The sequence below is a fragment of the Taudactylus pleione genome, unplaced genomic scaffold, assembly GCF_031769625.1.
Source record: "Taudactylus pleione unplaced genomic scaffold, aTauple2 ptg000642l, whole genome shotgun sequence".
Taxonomy (NCBI): Eukaryota; Metazoa; Chordata; class Amphibia; order Anura; family Myobatrachidae; genus Taudactylus; species Taudactylus pleione.
In genome coordinates this window covers 6,193,952-6,210,126 of record NW_028285044.1, presented here as the reverse complement: position 1 = coordinate 6,210,126, position 16,175 = coordinate 6,193,952, and the positions used below count along the sequence as shown (strand labels likewise).

The 16,175-nt window shown below is 45.9% G+C and overlaps 1 protein-coding gene across 1 annotated transcript in view; it reads left to right on the top strand.

The window, feature by feature from the left end:
- DMC1 (DNA meiotic recombinase 1) overlaps window positions 1-16,175 on the top strand; it is a 159,457-nt gene that overhangs the window by 84,800 nt on the left and 58,482 nt on the right. Inside the window, exons 7-9 of the mRNA XM_088455055.1 lie at window positions 5,660-5,732; window positions 8,120-8,211; window positions 11,904-11,977. Coding sequence (XP_088311181.1) covers window positions 5,660-5,732; window positions 8,120-8,211; window positions 11,904-11,977 — 239 coding nt within the window. The remainder of the gene's footprint in view (window positions 1-5,659; window positions 5,733-8,119; window positions 8,212-11,903; window positions 11,978-16,175) is intronic.

Genomic DNA, 16,175 nt, shown 5'->3' with positions numbered 1-16,175 from the left:
CAGCAGGGGGTGTCATATACCCCCTGCTGTTGCGTGCAAATCAGCCCCTTAGTTCTTAATATCTGTTGTAGTTTTATTGTCAAAATGACAAATGTTCATTCTCTGTGCTGGACCCTTTTTCTTTACATTTCTATGTACATCTGTTGGACTTTATGACATGTATTGTTCTGCTGATACAAATAAAAAGTTTTGAAAGCAATCTCTGCTACTGTAAGGCCAGTTTCACATTTGCCGGTTTTGGCCGGCCGGGGAAGAACCTGGCGGTAGCCGGCCGGCTTTTTTCAGTCACTCAGTGCCTTTCATACGCAGCGGCTTTGAACCGCTTTTAATGTGATGGTTTTTTTTATTGGGCGTATGCGCAGCAGCAGCTGCTGCTGCACAAGCCCGTGTGTGTGTGAAAGGAGACATTGTTACCTTTACACCACTGGCGTGCAGGGACAGCACGGCAGCCGTCCTGTACAGTGGATATTTCCTGCTGTAACACGGCAATGTGCCGTGAGAAAGGACCCACCTGCTTCCCTTTCATCTATTTTTCAAGCCCGGCTAAAAACTGGGCGGCTTTTTGCCGCCCGGCCAAAACCGGCAAATGTGAAATAGCCCTAACTGTTCAAATTCAAGTTGTTTTGACTGGGCACGGTAAGGAACAATTCTGAAAGTCCATCCCTTACCTAATTATTAAATCACTCACAAATTGAAATATAACTTCTACACTGCTTGCCCGCAAATGTAGTCATCTAGTATTTGTGTAAATCTAGGTACTCAATGGATTCAAAGCTGCATTTGAGCTGTGGAGCTGCAGTTTTGTGTAATCCTTTTTTTGTGTGTTCCAAAAACACATTATTTCTTCTTCAGGTTCCATAGGCTCCATAGAAATCTGGGCACCACACAGTTAAAGCTTTCAGCTCCCAAGATGCACTGGTCAACTCTCTTTATACCCTGCCCCCGAGCCAGTGTCACCTCAGTTTCATTGGTGCCTGGTCGGAGTCGGGTTACCATTACGCAGGGGGCAGCTTTTTATTTTATTAAATTTTTTAAAACTTTTTCTATTAAGAGCGTACAGCATCAGACTGCGCTGCCGCACCATCACCCCTTCGTCACCGCAACGCCAGTTCCGGCTGCGGATTTCGGCGGGCATCCCGGGGTCCTTGCTAGCCGGACCCATGGACGGACCTAGACTGCAACCCGGATGATAGCGGACAAGGTAAGAAGGGTTATCGCTTGCGGTGACCCGCGCTTTAGCAGTCATACCTCCGGTCTCGGGACAGACCGGAGGTGCTGAGGACCTCATTCAGAGTCGGTCGTTGCGGCTGCACGGTCGTACGGGAAAAGGGGCCGGATATGCAAATGATGCACTCGCATGTTGCGTCCTTAAGATCGGATCGTTAGCTGGCCGACCAAGGGAAGGAAGCGGCCGGAAGACAAAAAATACGCCCCCTTCCCGTACGCATTACACATCATCTTCGGGCATATAGGGATTAATCGAGACCATCGGGAACCATCGAAACTGGTCGTAGAGCTTAAGGTCAGTGTACAAACCACCCATGTCACGTGTGCAATGACACTACTTTGTTAATTATCCACTCCCATAAAACGCCGTTCGCATAATTAGGCACGCCTGCGTTCGGATCTCTACTCCCCCGTTTTCAAGCACCTTCCCACAAACACCTCATTCTGTCACTCAAACTACCGACCTGGCTGTATTCAAGGAGAGAGAAATTTCTGATCATAGCAGCTAGTTTGCGCACGCGCATTGCGAACTTTACGCATGCGCAGTTCAGCGAACATCGGTGGCGTACGACCGTGCGGCCGCAACGACCGACTCTGAATGAGGTCCTGAGTGTGGACACAGGCTCCAGCCACTGTGATCCACTAAACCACCAGGGTACATATAGTGCGGGAACCAGTGTCCCGGTGATTAAACACACTGGCAGCATCGAAATCTGCGTTTCTGACTTCAGCATCTGCTTCTTCAAAGCCTCGAACCTCTTCTTTTAGGTCCTTTCGTCCCCAAGGAAAGCTCAAAGGACAGTCCTTTTGTAGACAGTCAGCTTCCAAGAAGGCCGCCAAACCCAAGAAACAGGCCTGGAGCACAAAACACCCTGCTGCTGCTAAACCAGAGGATAAACCCTCAGCCTGACGGGGCGTACCTCCCTCTGCGGGATCCCAGAGTGGGAGGGCGACTTCTTCAGTTCGCACAGTGCTGGTGTCAAACCACCATGGATGCTTGGGTAAGAGAAGTGGTCTCTCACGGGTACGCCCTATCATTTCTCCGACGGCCTCCCCACCAGTTTTTCTACACAGGTCCTCCTTCAGACCCAAACAAGGCCTTATAGATCCAGATAGTCATACTGTCCTTGCTACATGCGGGGGTAATTGTGCCAGTCCCACTATCTCAGCGAGGGACTGGTTATTATTCTACTCTCTTTCTGGTTCAGAAGCCAAATGGGTCTCATCAGCCTATCCTCATCTTCAAATCCCTAAACAAAGTCCTCAGGGTGCCACGGTTCAGGATGGAAACCCTATGCTCCATCGTACTGGCTATGGAACGTGGGGATTTTATGGTATCGCTGGATATTCAGGATGCATACCTATATGTACCTCACCAGCGTTATCTCCGGTTCGCTGTACTGCAGAAACACTTCCAATTTTGGGCTCTACCCTTTTGGCCTATCCACAGCTCCACGGGTATTTACCAAAGCTATGGCTATCATGGCGGCCTATCTGCGGAGTCCGGGTGTCCAGCTGCTACCATATCTGGATGACGACCTGCTATTAGCAGCTTCTCCAGAAGTGCTCCACCTCCATCTGCAACTAACAATTGCTTTTCTAGAAGCACAAATAGTCCTCCCTGATCCCTCACAGAGGATGATGCATCTGAACAGCAGAGAATCTTTCTGACTTCAGACAAGATCTCCACACTTCGACTACGAGTGCGCAGATGTCTCCACAGTCGCCGAGTGTTGATCCACTCAGCAATGCAGGTTCTGGGATCCATGGTATCGACCTTCGACATGGTGGAATATGCTCAGTTTCATTGCAGGCCTCAGCAATGGCTGATCCTCTCCAGGTGGAACGGATTACCCCATCGGATCAAAGCTCAGACAATGGTGCTCTCTCCGCAGGTGCATCTGTCTCTGTCTTGGTGGCTACTGACATCTCATCTAACCATAGGTCGCCCCTATTGGATCCTGGACTAGGTGAACCTAACAACGGACGCCAGTCTCCGGGGATGGGGTGCAGTGACTAGTCTTTCAGGGCCATTGGACAGCGGTCGAAGCAACTACCAATCAACATGTAGGAAGTTCGTGCTGTTTACAGGGCCCTCAAACTGGCCAAACACATACTTCAGCGGAAACCTGTGCTAGTTCAGTCCGACAATGCCACAATGGTGGCTTACATCAACCATCAAGGAGGCACTCGAAGTCGGGAAGCAATGACAGAAGAGTAATGCATTTTGACATGGGCAGAGTGTCATCTCCCGGCCATTTCTGCAGTGCTCATACCAGGAGTTCTCAATTGGGAAGCAGACTTCCTCAGCCATCACGACGTGCATCCCGAAATATGGTCTCTTCACTAAGAGGTATTTCAAATCCTAGTGGACAAATGGAGCCTCCCAGAGGTGGACCTCATGGCCTCCCGATACAATCACAAGTTACCAGTGTACGGGTCCAGAACAAGGGATGCCGAAGCAAGCTTGGTGGAAGCTCTGTCAGTAAGGTGGACCTTCCAGTTTGCGTACCACTTTCCTCCGATATCCCTGCTTCCTCGGGTTCTTCGGAAGTTCAAGCAAGACGGGGGCAGTCCTGGTGGCTTCAGCTTGGCCCAGACGTCTTTGGTACTCAGATCTTCAGAGTCTCCATTGACTCTCCGTTCCTGCTGCCTCAACGTCCAGACCTGTTGTCTCAGGGTCCTTGCCTTTACCCGGGCCTGGATCGTCTGTCTTTGATGGCGTTGCTCTTGAGACATCCATCCTAAGGTCCAAGGGATTCTCTAGCTCAGTCATCAGCACGATGCTCCGAGCACATAAACCTGCTTCGGCCAGGATATACCACAGGGTGTGGCATACATATTTCCAATGGTGCCACTCTTGGGATTACGACCCTCAGGTGTTTCGTATTTCCAGGATTCTGGCATTCCTTCAAGCTGGATTCGCCTGGCCTAGTTGAAACTACATGTTTCCGCACTGTCAGTGTGGTTCCAATGAAGGATACCTCTGCTCTCGGATATCCACACCATTCTACAGGGTGTTCTCCGGATGCAACCTCCCTTTGTCCCCCCTGTGGCTCCTTGGGATTTGGCGATTGTTCTTCAGGCCCCCCAGGGTCCTCCATTTGAACCACTAGATTTGCTGAATCTCAAGTGGTTAACAGCGAAGACTCTCTTTCTCCTGGTGATTGCTTCTGCCAGGAGGGTGTCAGAATTGGGGGCGCTCTCCTGTCGTCTTCCCTTTCTGATATTTCACCTGGATGGGGCTGTGCTTCGCACTCGCCCTGAATTTCTTCCTAAAGTGGTTTCTAATTTCCATATTAATCAGGAAATTATTGTACCGGCCTTTCAGTCACCTGACCTCTCGGCAGGTGAGGCCTCATTGGATGCTGTCCGTGCTCTCTGGGTTTATGTGGTTTATTTGTGCTCTATGGATTTCACAAGAAAGGATGAACAAACATTGGCCAGATGGCCAGACTATCTCAGAGGCTTACACACAGGCAGGCTTGCCTGATCCGGCTTCTATTACTGCTCATTCTACTCTGTCTGTGGGCCCCTCGTGGGCAGCTCGTTGTGGCACCTCGGCTGTTCAGCTTTGTAAGGTGGCCATGTGGTCTTCCATTCAGACCTTCCAAAGGTTCTATGCATTTGATACCTTCGCCTCTCATGATGCTTCCTTTGGGTGCCGGATTCTCCTCTCAGCGCAGGAGTGTCCCCACCCTTAAAAGGACTGCTTTGGGACATCCCCAAGGTCTCCCCGTGGAGCCTATGGACCCTGAAGAAGAAAATGAGAGTTATGGTAAGAACTTAACCTTGGTTATCTCTCTTTCTTCTAAGTACATAGGGTCCACAGGGTACCCGCCCTGACGCACCTGGCTTGATATGGACTATGTTGCTGGTCACTGGTTTCCCGTCTCCTTCTCTGTGAGTGTTATTCTCGAGTGTTCCAGTTTTCCTTCTCTCTTTTTCATCCTCCGGCCTTTGGCTACTTACCAACTGAGGTGCCTCTAGGCTCGGGGGCGGGGTATAGGGAGGATGGACCAGTGCATCCTGAGAGCAAAGCTTTGACTCCGTGGTGCCCAGGATCCAAATCCAACCTACACCCCCAAGGTCTCCCTGTGGACCCTATGGACTTCGAAGAAAGAGTTAACAAAGGTGAGTTCTTAACATAACTCTCATTGTTAAAACGATCTTATTATTGGTGGGACAACACTTAGCACTACATGGCATATATTTACTAAAGTGTCGGTTTTTAGAAGTGGAGATGTTGCCCATAGCAACCAATCAGATGCTACTTAACATTTATCTAGCACCTTATAGAAGATAATAGCTAGAATCTGATTGGTTGCTATGGGCACCATTTCTACTTCTAAAAACCTGCACTTTAGTAAATATACCCCTGTGACTGTTCAACATGAAACTTCCTGACCAGATATGTGTCTTTTAACCACAGTGACTGCCCAACTTTCTGGACACAATGGATATCCTGGAGGGAAGGTGATATTCGTGGATACTGAAAACACATTGAATCTTATCATATACTTTTGTACTGTTTTGTTTGTTTTATAAATTTATTTTATAAATTTTGTGCACGTTTCAGTTAGTGATTATATACATCTGTGTTCTCAACTCCAAACCTCAGAGACAGTGCATGTTTGACAGATCCCCCCAGTAAAGGCCCCCATACATCAGGCATCCGATCTCGCGATCCATTGCAGGATTGTTGAAATTCTACATGTCAAATTTCACCGATGTGCCAATCACGATAATTTTTTGCTTGTGATTGGCAAATCTGTGAACATGTTAGATTTCACCGATCCTGCGATTCCGGGTTGCAGGAACGCAGCGATCCGTCGCTGATGCATGGGGGCCTTACCACAGAATCACAATTTAAATAATTTGCTCCACCTGTGGATCTTAAAAAATGTGTTAGGCAGTAATGAATACACCGATGTACCAACTGGGAGACCTGCAAAACATGCACCGTTATGGATCCTTGAGTATATATATATATATATATATATATATATATATATAATTATATATATATATATATATATATATAGTACCAGTCAAAAGTTTGGATCTTATTCAATGGTTTTTGTTCATTTAAATTATTTTCAACATAGTAGATTAATACTGAAAACATCAACACTATGAAAGAACACATGGAATTATGTTGTAAACAAAAAAGTGTTAAACAAATCAAAATATGTTTTATATTTTGGATTCCTCAAAGTAGCCCCCTTTTGCTTTGATGACAGCTTTGCACACTCTTGGCATTCTCTAAATCAGCTTCATGAGGTAGCCTCCTGGAATGGTTTTGAATTAACAGGTGTGCCTTGTCAAGAGTCAATCTGTGGAATTACTTGCCTTCTTAATGTGTTTGAGACCATCAATTGTGTTGTGCAGAGGTAGAGTTAATACATAGTGGACACCACTATTTGACTACTGTTGTAATCTATATTATGGCACCAACCACTAAAAACTCATTAAAGAGAAACGACAGTCCATCATTACTTTAAGACATGAAGGTCAGTCGATACGGAAAATTTCAAGAACTTTGAATGTATCCTCAAGTGCAGTTGCAAAAACCATCAAACACTATGATGAAACTGGCTCTCATGAGGACCGCCCCAGGAAAGGAAGACCAAGAGTTACCTCTGCTGCAGAGGATAAGTTCATTAGAGTTACCAGCCTCAGAAACCACTACTTAACAGCACCTCAGATTAGAGACCACATAAAGTCTTCACAGAGTTCAAGTAGCAGACAAATCTCAACATCAACTGTTCAGAGGAGATAGCGTAAATCAGGCCTTCATGGTCGTATTGCTGCGAAGAAGCCACTACTGAGGATGAACAACAAGAAGAATAGAATTGTTTGGGCCAAGAAACACAAGGAATGGACATTAGACCAGTGGAAATCTGTACTTTGGTCTGATGAGTCCAAATTTGAGATTTTTGGTTCCAACCGTCGTGTCTTTGTGAGACACAGAGAAGGTGAGCGGATGGCTTCTGCATGTCTGGTTCCCACTGTGAAGCATGGAGGAGGTGTGATGGTGTGGGGGTGCTTTGCTGGTGACACTGTTGTTGATTTATTCAAAATTCAAGGCACACTTAACCAGCATGGTTACCACAGCATTCTGCAGCGCCATGCCATCCCATCTGATTTGCGCTTACTGGGACCATCATTTGTTTTTCAACAAGACAATGATCCCAAACACACCTCCAGGCTATATAAGGGCTACTTGACCAAGAAGGAAAGTGACGGAGTGCTGCGTCAGATGACCTGGCCTCCACAGTCACCCGACCTAAACCAAATTGAGCTGGTTTGGGGTGAGTTGGACCGCAGAGTGAAGGAAAAGCAGCCACTGGGAACTCCTTCAAGATTGAAACCATTCCAGGAGTCTACCTCATGAAGCTGACTGAGAGAATGCCAAGAGTGTGCAAAGCTGTTATCAAAGCAAAAGGGGCTACTTTGAGTAATCTAAAATATAAAACATATTTTGATTTGTTTAACACTTTTTTGTTTACAACATAATTCCACATGTGTTCTTTCATAGTTTTGATGTCTTCAGTATTAATCTACTATGTTGAAAATTATTTAAATAAACAAAAACCATTGAATGAGAAGGTGTGTCCAAACTTTTGACTGGTACTATATAACTATATATATATATATATATACATATATATATACACACACACACAAAAAGAAATCCCCTTTTTGAATCACAAATTATTTTTCCGCCCAAGGAACAATATCTGGCACATTCCGCAATGTTTTTAGTGAGTAAGATCTCCTTTTTCCACAATAGTAATGAGTTTGTTTTTATTCGTTATCCTTTTTAATGGATTAGCAAAACAGTTAAGTTCGCTGAAAAATATTGCTTCCTTAACGTTATTAACTGTAGCCGCCCAGATCGACTTCGAGATATTGCTGACCGATTCGGTGTGGACCATGATGCAATGCTAGATAATGTGTTATATGCCAGAGCATACACCAGTAAGAGATTGACAACTTCTATATAACTGTTAATTACTGTATCTCTGTGCTTATTATACCTAATTGATAACTAGTTTGTGAAAAAAAATTAAATTTATTGGCAACAAAACTTCACCAAGTTGCGCAAATGCAGTAATGCACCGGTTCTCAAACTCGGTCCCCAGGACCCCAAACAGTGCATGTTTTCCAGGTCTCCTCACAGAATCACAAGTGAAATAACTAGCTCCACCTGTGGATCTTTAAAATGTGTCAGTGAGTAATGAATGCACCTGTGCATCTGCTGGGTGACCTGAAAAACATGACCTGTGTAGGGTCCTGACTGAGGACCGAGTTTGAGAACCACTGCAGTAATGTACTGCAAATGCTATTGCACCAATATGTATGGGAAAGAGATTGATGGACCTGTGGAGGACAGTGATAGCACAAGTGCAAAATTGTGCTCCTTTTGGGAGCAGCTGAGCAGATTGTCACACACTTTGTTTTTTTTGCTGGGTATATGCAATAGCGATGAAGACACTGCAGCTTTTAGGGGATTTCCACATTAAGTTATCCCATGATGTATTGAGTGGGCATATTTATCAATTATTTGACTAATACAATGTGAAAATGGGTGTTTTCTCACCCTTTTCACATTATTTTAGTATCATCTAAATCAGGGGTTCCCAACCACGGTCCACAAGGCACACTAACAGTCCAGGTTTAGGGATAGCCATACTTGAGCACAAGTGACTTAATTTGTGCCTCAGTTATTTTGATTTAACCATCTGTGCACAATCATGGATATCACTAAAACCAGGACTGTTAAGCTGGGTACACACTTAAATATTCTCTGTCCAAACATCCAACTAGTTGATTGGTTGGAATAAAAATTTAGTAACGTATGGGAGTAAATGATGATCAGCAATTTGCTCCTAAATGCCAGAAAACATATGAAAATGGCCATCAAACAAGTTTGTTAAATGTTTAATCTAAACAATTTGTTCAAACAACAGTTTTTGTCCATTTTCCGGCGTTTGGGAGCAAATTGCTGATTGTCATTTGCTTTCATACCTTACCAGATTTTCATTCCAACCAATCAACTAGTTGGATGGTTCGACAGAAAATCTTTAGGTGTGTTCCCAGCCTTTTAGTGTGCCTTGAGGACTGAGGTTGGGAATCACTGATTTAAATGTATCAATGGGCTTTGGAGGATTTTTTAACAGATTGCACTTCCCTCCATACCCAAACTCCTTCTCTGCTCTGCCTGCATGCTGACAGGCAGAGCAGAGGCCGGAGCAAGCTTCAGTGATCAGCCATGTGTATCTAAGAGACCCCAGGCTGATCACAGAGAATGTTCTGTGAAAATAAATAATATAACACCTACTGTCAAAAACATCACACCACAACCGCATTATTGTGGTACTGTAAATATGCCCCAAAGAGAGTAGTGGAGCAAATATTTTTTATTGCAAATGTCCTCATAGAAGTCTGCAGGGACCGTGATATGGCCAAATTCATCAAGCTTAGCTTTTCGTATCTTGTCTCCCAATAGATGGTTGACTTAAGACTTTTTGATAGTGTTAAGGCCCGTACATACTGGAATATGTGTGTATAGAGCGATGTCGCCAGCGGCGGGCCCAGCGGGGGTGCCAGCATCGTTAAGTGCATCCACACTTGACGATGCCGGCAACGACGTTCGTCGGCGGGAGGAGGGGAGCGGGGCCATGCTGCATTCGGCAGCATGGCATCGCTAACGATATTCCCAGATTGAGCTGCATGTACAGCCGACTGGGGATATCGTTAATGACCCACAGGAGCTTGCATCATTCGTTGATGAGTGCATACACACTGGACGATATGAACGATATATTGTTCAACTATATCGTCATCGTTCATAGCGTTCATGGATATCGTCCAGTGTGTACAGGCCTTTAGCCATTCTAGCCTATAGTATACAATATTGCAACGTTTCTCAGAGGGTGATCCTTTGGATCCCTCTCTGGCAGAAACCCGAAGTTACGCAATTGCTTTACTATTTACACTTTGCAGGGATGGGCTCTGATATGCCCTGCAATGTTTTTTTCGTATATTGTCCCTACAATCAAATTTTTATTGTGGCGATTAGAAATTTTTATACTTGCGGCTAAGTTGCAGATATACATAAATTTGTCCCAAGGAATTTAAATGAGCTACAATGGGTGTAGATTACAAATGCAGGAGGAGGGGGGGGGAGTCGAGTGGGTACTATTTAAGAAGAAGGCACAGAGGGGGCCCAGGTCAGCAGTGCAGGGGGAAGAATGCCCCTCCTCGCATACCAGTTTTTGAGGGTTTTTTTCCAATTTTGTGGGGTGTGGCCATGTCTCTCCTTTAACCCTGAGTCTCCATTGCTCTCTATGACCCTTGATTTCATGGATGCTAGATTTTGGGGAGAGCTTCACTCATCCCTCTAGTGCATGATTTTGCTGTACTGTAGGGAGTTTTGCCTGGTGCCTCTCTTTCAAACAAGGGTGCCCTCATCTCTCTAGGTGCCGGGGTACCTCACGCCATCTGGCAAAATACTGAAGTATAAAAATAACACACACTTGTCCACTGAAGCAAAGAGGCTGAATGACTGTTTAGAAGACTGAAGACGTGTGATGCTAATTCAAGAATCGATTCGTTCGAAATATCACTATAATTAATTTATTCTCTTTTAGGGGTACCAACAAATATGTCCAGGCCATGTTTGAATATGTTTGGAGAATAAGAAATAATTTCTATCTTTTTACAGTATATTTGCTTTTATTCTGTGACATAGCAAAGGAATGCAGTTATACATGAGACAATAGCTTTTAATGCATCACTTTTCAGGAGGAATGAAGCATTGTTTCAATTAGCTGTAAGGGTATCAAGTAATCTGTCCATGTCTGCACAAGTGCACAAACGCCTGTATACAAAGGTGACACATGTAAGCACAACCCACATCTCACATTTCTCTCATGACCGACTTAGGACATAAACAGAATTTTAACTAATAAATAGAAATTTGAGATGATTTAAGGCATACTTGCCTACCCTCCCAGTTTGATCGGGAGCCTCCCGAAAATCGGGTGCCGCTCCTGACCTCCCGGGAAGGCAGGCAAGTCTCCCGGCAGCTGCCGACCCCTCCTGCCCCCCACCGCAATTACAGAAAAATCCTCGGCAGCGGGGGGCTGCGGCAGGTGGGGAGTTTGACTGGGGCGGTACACCTGTCAAACCGTAATGCAGGTGTCCTAAGGCGAGCTCACGGAGGACAGAAACCTCCCGTGGAGCAGAAGGGCAAATCGTCGAATCGCGTCATTTTGGCCCCGCCCCCTGCTTCATGCTGCCTGTAATATCGGCAGCGTGTAGCAGGGGCGGGGCCAAAATGACGCGATCACGTGGCTCCGCCCGCAAACACTTGAAGTCTGGCCGGCTACGCCCCCCCCAGTCAAGCCGATCTGGCTGCTCCCTCCCGGAAGGGGCAGCCAGACAGTCGGCAAGCATGATTTAAGGGGTAGTTAAAAAGTGATAGTAAATAGCACTGCTGAATTGCCTTTGCCTTGAAGTGTTACATGAGGAAAACTAGCATGCACTGGTGGCCAGTCCACAAATATGTATTTCTGCAGTTTTGCAAATGATGCTGAAATATGCTTTTTAACAGACAGAGGTGTCTGAAGACACAAAGTATTCTCTCAACATTTTCTGTTCTGCAGGTGAACACCAGATGGAGCTCTTGGATTATGTGGCAGCAAAATTTCATGAAGAAGCTGGTGTTTTTAAACTTTTGGTAAATTTGAAATCTACTATGGTGAAAATATTTCATTTATAAATAAATATGAAGCAGTTTTTACATTAATTAAGCACATTTCTACCTTTGGATAACAAATAGAAAAAAATAGAAGACTGCGAAATTACTAGTCTTAATGACACTATACACTGTTAAATTTACCAGATGCCCCAAAGAGACTTGATATTATACAAACCTGGAAATTAGTTTTCTTTTGATTTCCTCATGCCAGTATAACTAATGTGTAGCCCCACCAATCAATGATTACCTGCACCTATTAGGCTCCTCCTTTCATCATCAAAGCAATTAGGGCCTATACATGTTGCCATCTAGTATTTTGGTGCAACTACCAATAAGCAGATCAAAAAAAAAATTTGCCCACCCAAATTAATTGTAAAATTGTGCTGATGTAGTTGTTCAGTTATTGCGTTTAACAAGTGTCAATGCTGCTATGGTCTTCCACACTTTAAAGCTGGCCATACACCAGGATGATATCATTCCAGCCAGCCAACTGGTTGGAATGATAATCGTCTAATGTGTGGCATACTTGTCTACTTTTTATTTCTCCTCCCAGGGAGGAGAAGCAGGTGGGTTGCGATGGGACTGGGGCCTGACGGTTTGCATGATTAAGCCCCTCCCCCTTCACAGTAAATTGCTGCGATTGGTGTAAATTTAAATAGGGGGTAGGACTAAATTACGCGATTATTGAAGAATCGCGTCATTACGCCCCGCCCCCTACACGGGGACCCGCAATTGCTGCGGAAATTCTCCCCATTCTGCCCACTTGCGGGAGAAATGCCTACTCTACCGGTGGTGCGGGGGGGTTACCTGAAAAATCGTGAGCCTCCCACGACTTCCGGGAGAGTAGGCATGTATGGTGTGTGGGAGCAAACAATAATCAGCCCTTTGCTCCCACACGCTGCAAAAAAGGCAAAAACGTTCATTCCAACTAGTTGAGGAAAATCAAACTATCGTTCTAGTATAGGGGGAAAGTTCCCCCTGACTGAAAGATAACTAGGTGGACACTGGCCGCTAGTGTCCGCCTACTTCATCACCATCTGCCGGCTGTGCTTCCCCTGCAGCCTGGGATCCCTCCCTGGCAGCGGCTGGGCGGGGGAGAGGATCAGTGCAGCTGGACCAGGTTCTCATAATAACTTAACTATCATACTCTTCTAGGACCAGTGTGCCCCCCCCCGTGATCACAGATGCACTCCCCACCCACGCAGGTGCCCCTCCCTTCCGCGCAGGGCCGGCGCTACCACTAGGCAGTATTAGGCAGCTGCCTATGGGCGCCGGCCACTAGAGGGAGCTGCTGAATCAGACTACCATAAACATGAAGGATGTCTCTAATCAAGACATCCTTCATCTACAATCATCATTCTGCCGGAAACGGAAACTGCAGTGACTGCTCTCACCTGCTCCCTGTCTCAGTCTAGCTAGTTACATAGACTGAGACTTGTGCTGTGACTCTTCACACAGACAGCGCTCATGTCTCCTGCTGATTCCTCCCCTCCACTTACTGTTTCCTCACTCAAGTCCCAGCCAGACATAGAGTAGCTCCGTCCCCTAGAAGAGACAGGTGGGGAGCCTGTGCTGGGATGAGAGCTGGAGTGCAGATTCACACTGGTGGTAAGTGCAATGTGCCTGTGTCAGAAATGTAACTGACACTTGTAATTTAGTCTTATTTGCTATGATTTGCAAACACATCTGTGTTACTGGAGGCACTCTCTCTCACTCTCTTATCTATGTATCTCATATCTCTCTCTGGTGTCTATTTACTGAGCAGTGTTAGGAGACAGAGTGAAAAGTGATAAGGTGCCCACACATATACCGATGTCCTCACGATACGATTTTATGGCCAATTTCCTCATGAACTTTCACGGGAGCTCCCTTGCCGTCGTGATCACGATTTTGGAAAAAAGACACCCAATCTGTCTTACGATCTCACGATCTATCGGATCGTAAGCATCGTGAGATTGGCCATAACAAATCGTGAGTTTAAAAAATAAAATAAAACAGGCTCTTGACTATTGGTGGGAAATTTAAATAGCCATAATAATGGGAGGGGCTATCTAGGGAGTATAAACAGCGAGAACCCTTTAAACTCTGTGTACATTCTGCTCTGCTACTAGATGAGGCTAGGTGTATTCCTGCTGAATCCTGTACATTGCTACTGTGCTCTTTGTATTTGGCTTGCCTTTTACAAAGTTTATTCTACCTGCAAGTGTGTGCTACCTACCTGCATTCTATCCTGTTCTTGAATTCTGTACTGATGCATCCCTATCAGTATAGAGTGTTGGTCGCTGAAGTTGGGGTCCAGGAGATTAGGAAGAGGGCCCAGCAAAGAAGGACGAGAGCATGCTGGACAAAGGAGTGGCTGCTACAAAGGGATACCCGCTCTCACATGTCCCTTCTGATGGAGATCAAGGAGAACAACCCGGAGGACTATCGGAACTACCTGCGCATGGATAACGCCAGCTTCCAAGAAATGCTGCATCTGTTGACCCCCCACATCCAGAGACAGGACACAAGGTGGCGGAGGGCAATCCCTGCTGAAGACAGACTGGTGGCTACCCTAAGGTACCTGGCTACAGGAAGGTCACTGGAAGACCTAAAGTTTGGGACACTCATCTCACCTCAGTCCTTGGGCGTCATCATTCCGGAGACCTGCAAAGCCATCGTAAAAGTGCTACAGTACCATTATTGCAAGGTAAGTTAAAAAAAAACACCACACATTGTTTTCTTGTGTAAAGAAAAACATTTTTTTTATTTTGTACTCAACATAAAGCAAAAAATAGCCTTCATTTAGTACAATGTGCACTGACCTGCAGGCAACTGAAAGTGTGCACTAAACTGTGTGCAATATCCTTTTTTTATAACAATTTTACAAAAGAACATTATCACCAAATTTTATGAATCCCAATAGGTAGCCGGCTGTATGTGATAGGGTGGGTCAGACGCCAGTTTGAACAGGCCAATACACATATGGCACAAGTATACATTGTGGCCCCGGCTTCCAGCAATGTGTACTTGTGCCATGTACGTAGTGACCTTGTCCAAATGGCGTCATCACCACCCTATCCCATGCAGCAAGCACCTATTAGAATTCATAAAATTTGGTGACATTAAAAGCAGGACAAAAGAACAACCAAATTAAATATCTCCAAATTTTATGAATCCCAATAGGTAGCCGGCTGTATGTGATAGGGTGGGTCAGACGCCAGTTTGAATAGGCCAATACACATATGGCACAAGTATACCTTGTGGTCCCGGCTTCCAGCAATGTGTACTTGTGCCATGTGCGTAGTGACCTTGTCCAAATGGCGTCATCACCACCCTATCCCATGCAGCAAGCACCTATTAGAATTCATAAAATTTGGTGACATTAAAAGCAAGACAGAAAAAACAACCAAATTAAATATCAAATAAATTTACATCTCTGTATATTGGGGCGACTCATCTGCTGCATCCAGCAGAGCATTATACAAGGTCGTGCTGGTGCTTGGGGTGCTTGGTGGGGGAGTAATATCTAACTGGGCGGGGGGACGGACATACCTATTTGGGGCAGGGGAAAATAGCATTGGATCTGCAATGTATGTAGAATTTGTGAGATTTTTGCTCATACTGCGACTCAATAGGTCGTGGGTTAACCTTAGAAAATTTCTTTGGATATCTGTATCCATATTTCTCAATATGCTGTTCACATGAGCTGTGAAATCATCTATTGCATCTGGGGGTTTCTGCAGGGTATGCAATCGGGAAGCTGACTGCCTAAATACCGGCAGCCGGCTTCCCGACTGTCATATCCCGGCAAGGGTGAAATGCCGGGCGTCTAGATGTAGACGCCCGGCATTTCCCCGACGCCGGGAGACCAGCACCCAGCATCCCGATCGTAGTGATGCCGGGCGCCGCGAGCGGACAGCCGTGAGGGGGGAGGGTTAGGTTTAGGGCTCCCGGGGGGGAATTAGGGTTAGGCACCCCCCCCGGGAGGGTTAGGCTAGGGGGAGGGAGGGTTAGGGTTAGGCACCCCCGGGGGGATTTAGGATTAGGCACCCCCCCGGGGATTTAGGCAGCGGGGAAGGGGGTGGTTAGGGTTAGGCACTTAGAGGGGGGATTAGGGTTAGGCACTTGGGGGGAAGTTAGGGTTAGGCACCCCTAAGGAGGGTTAGGGGGGTTAGGTTAGTAGATACTCACCTAT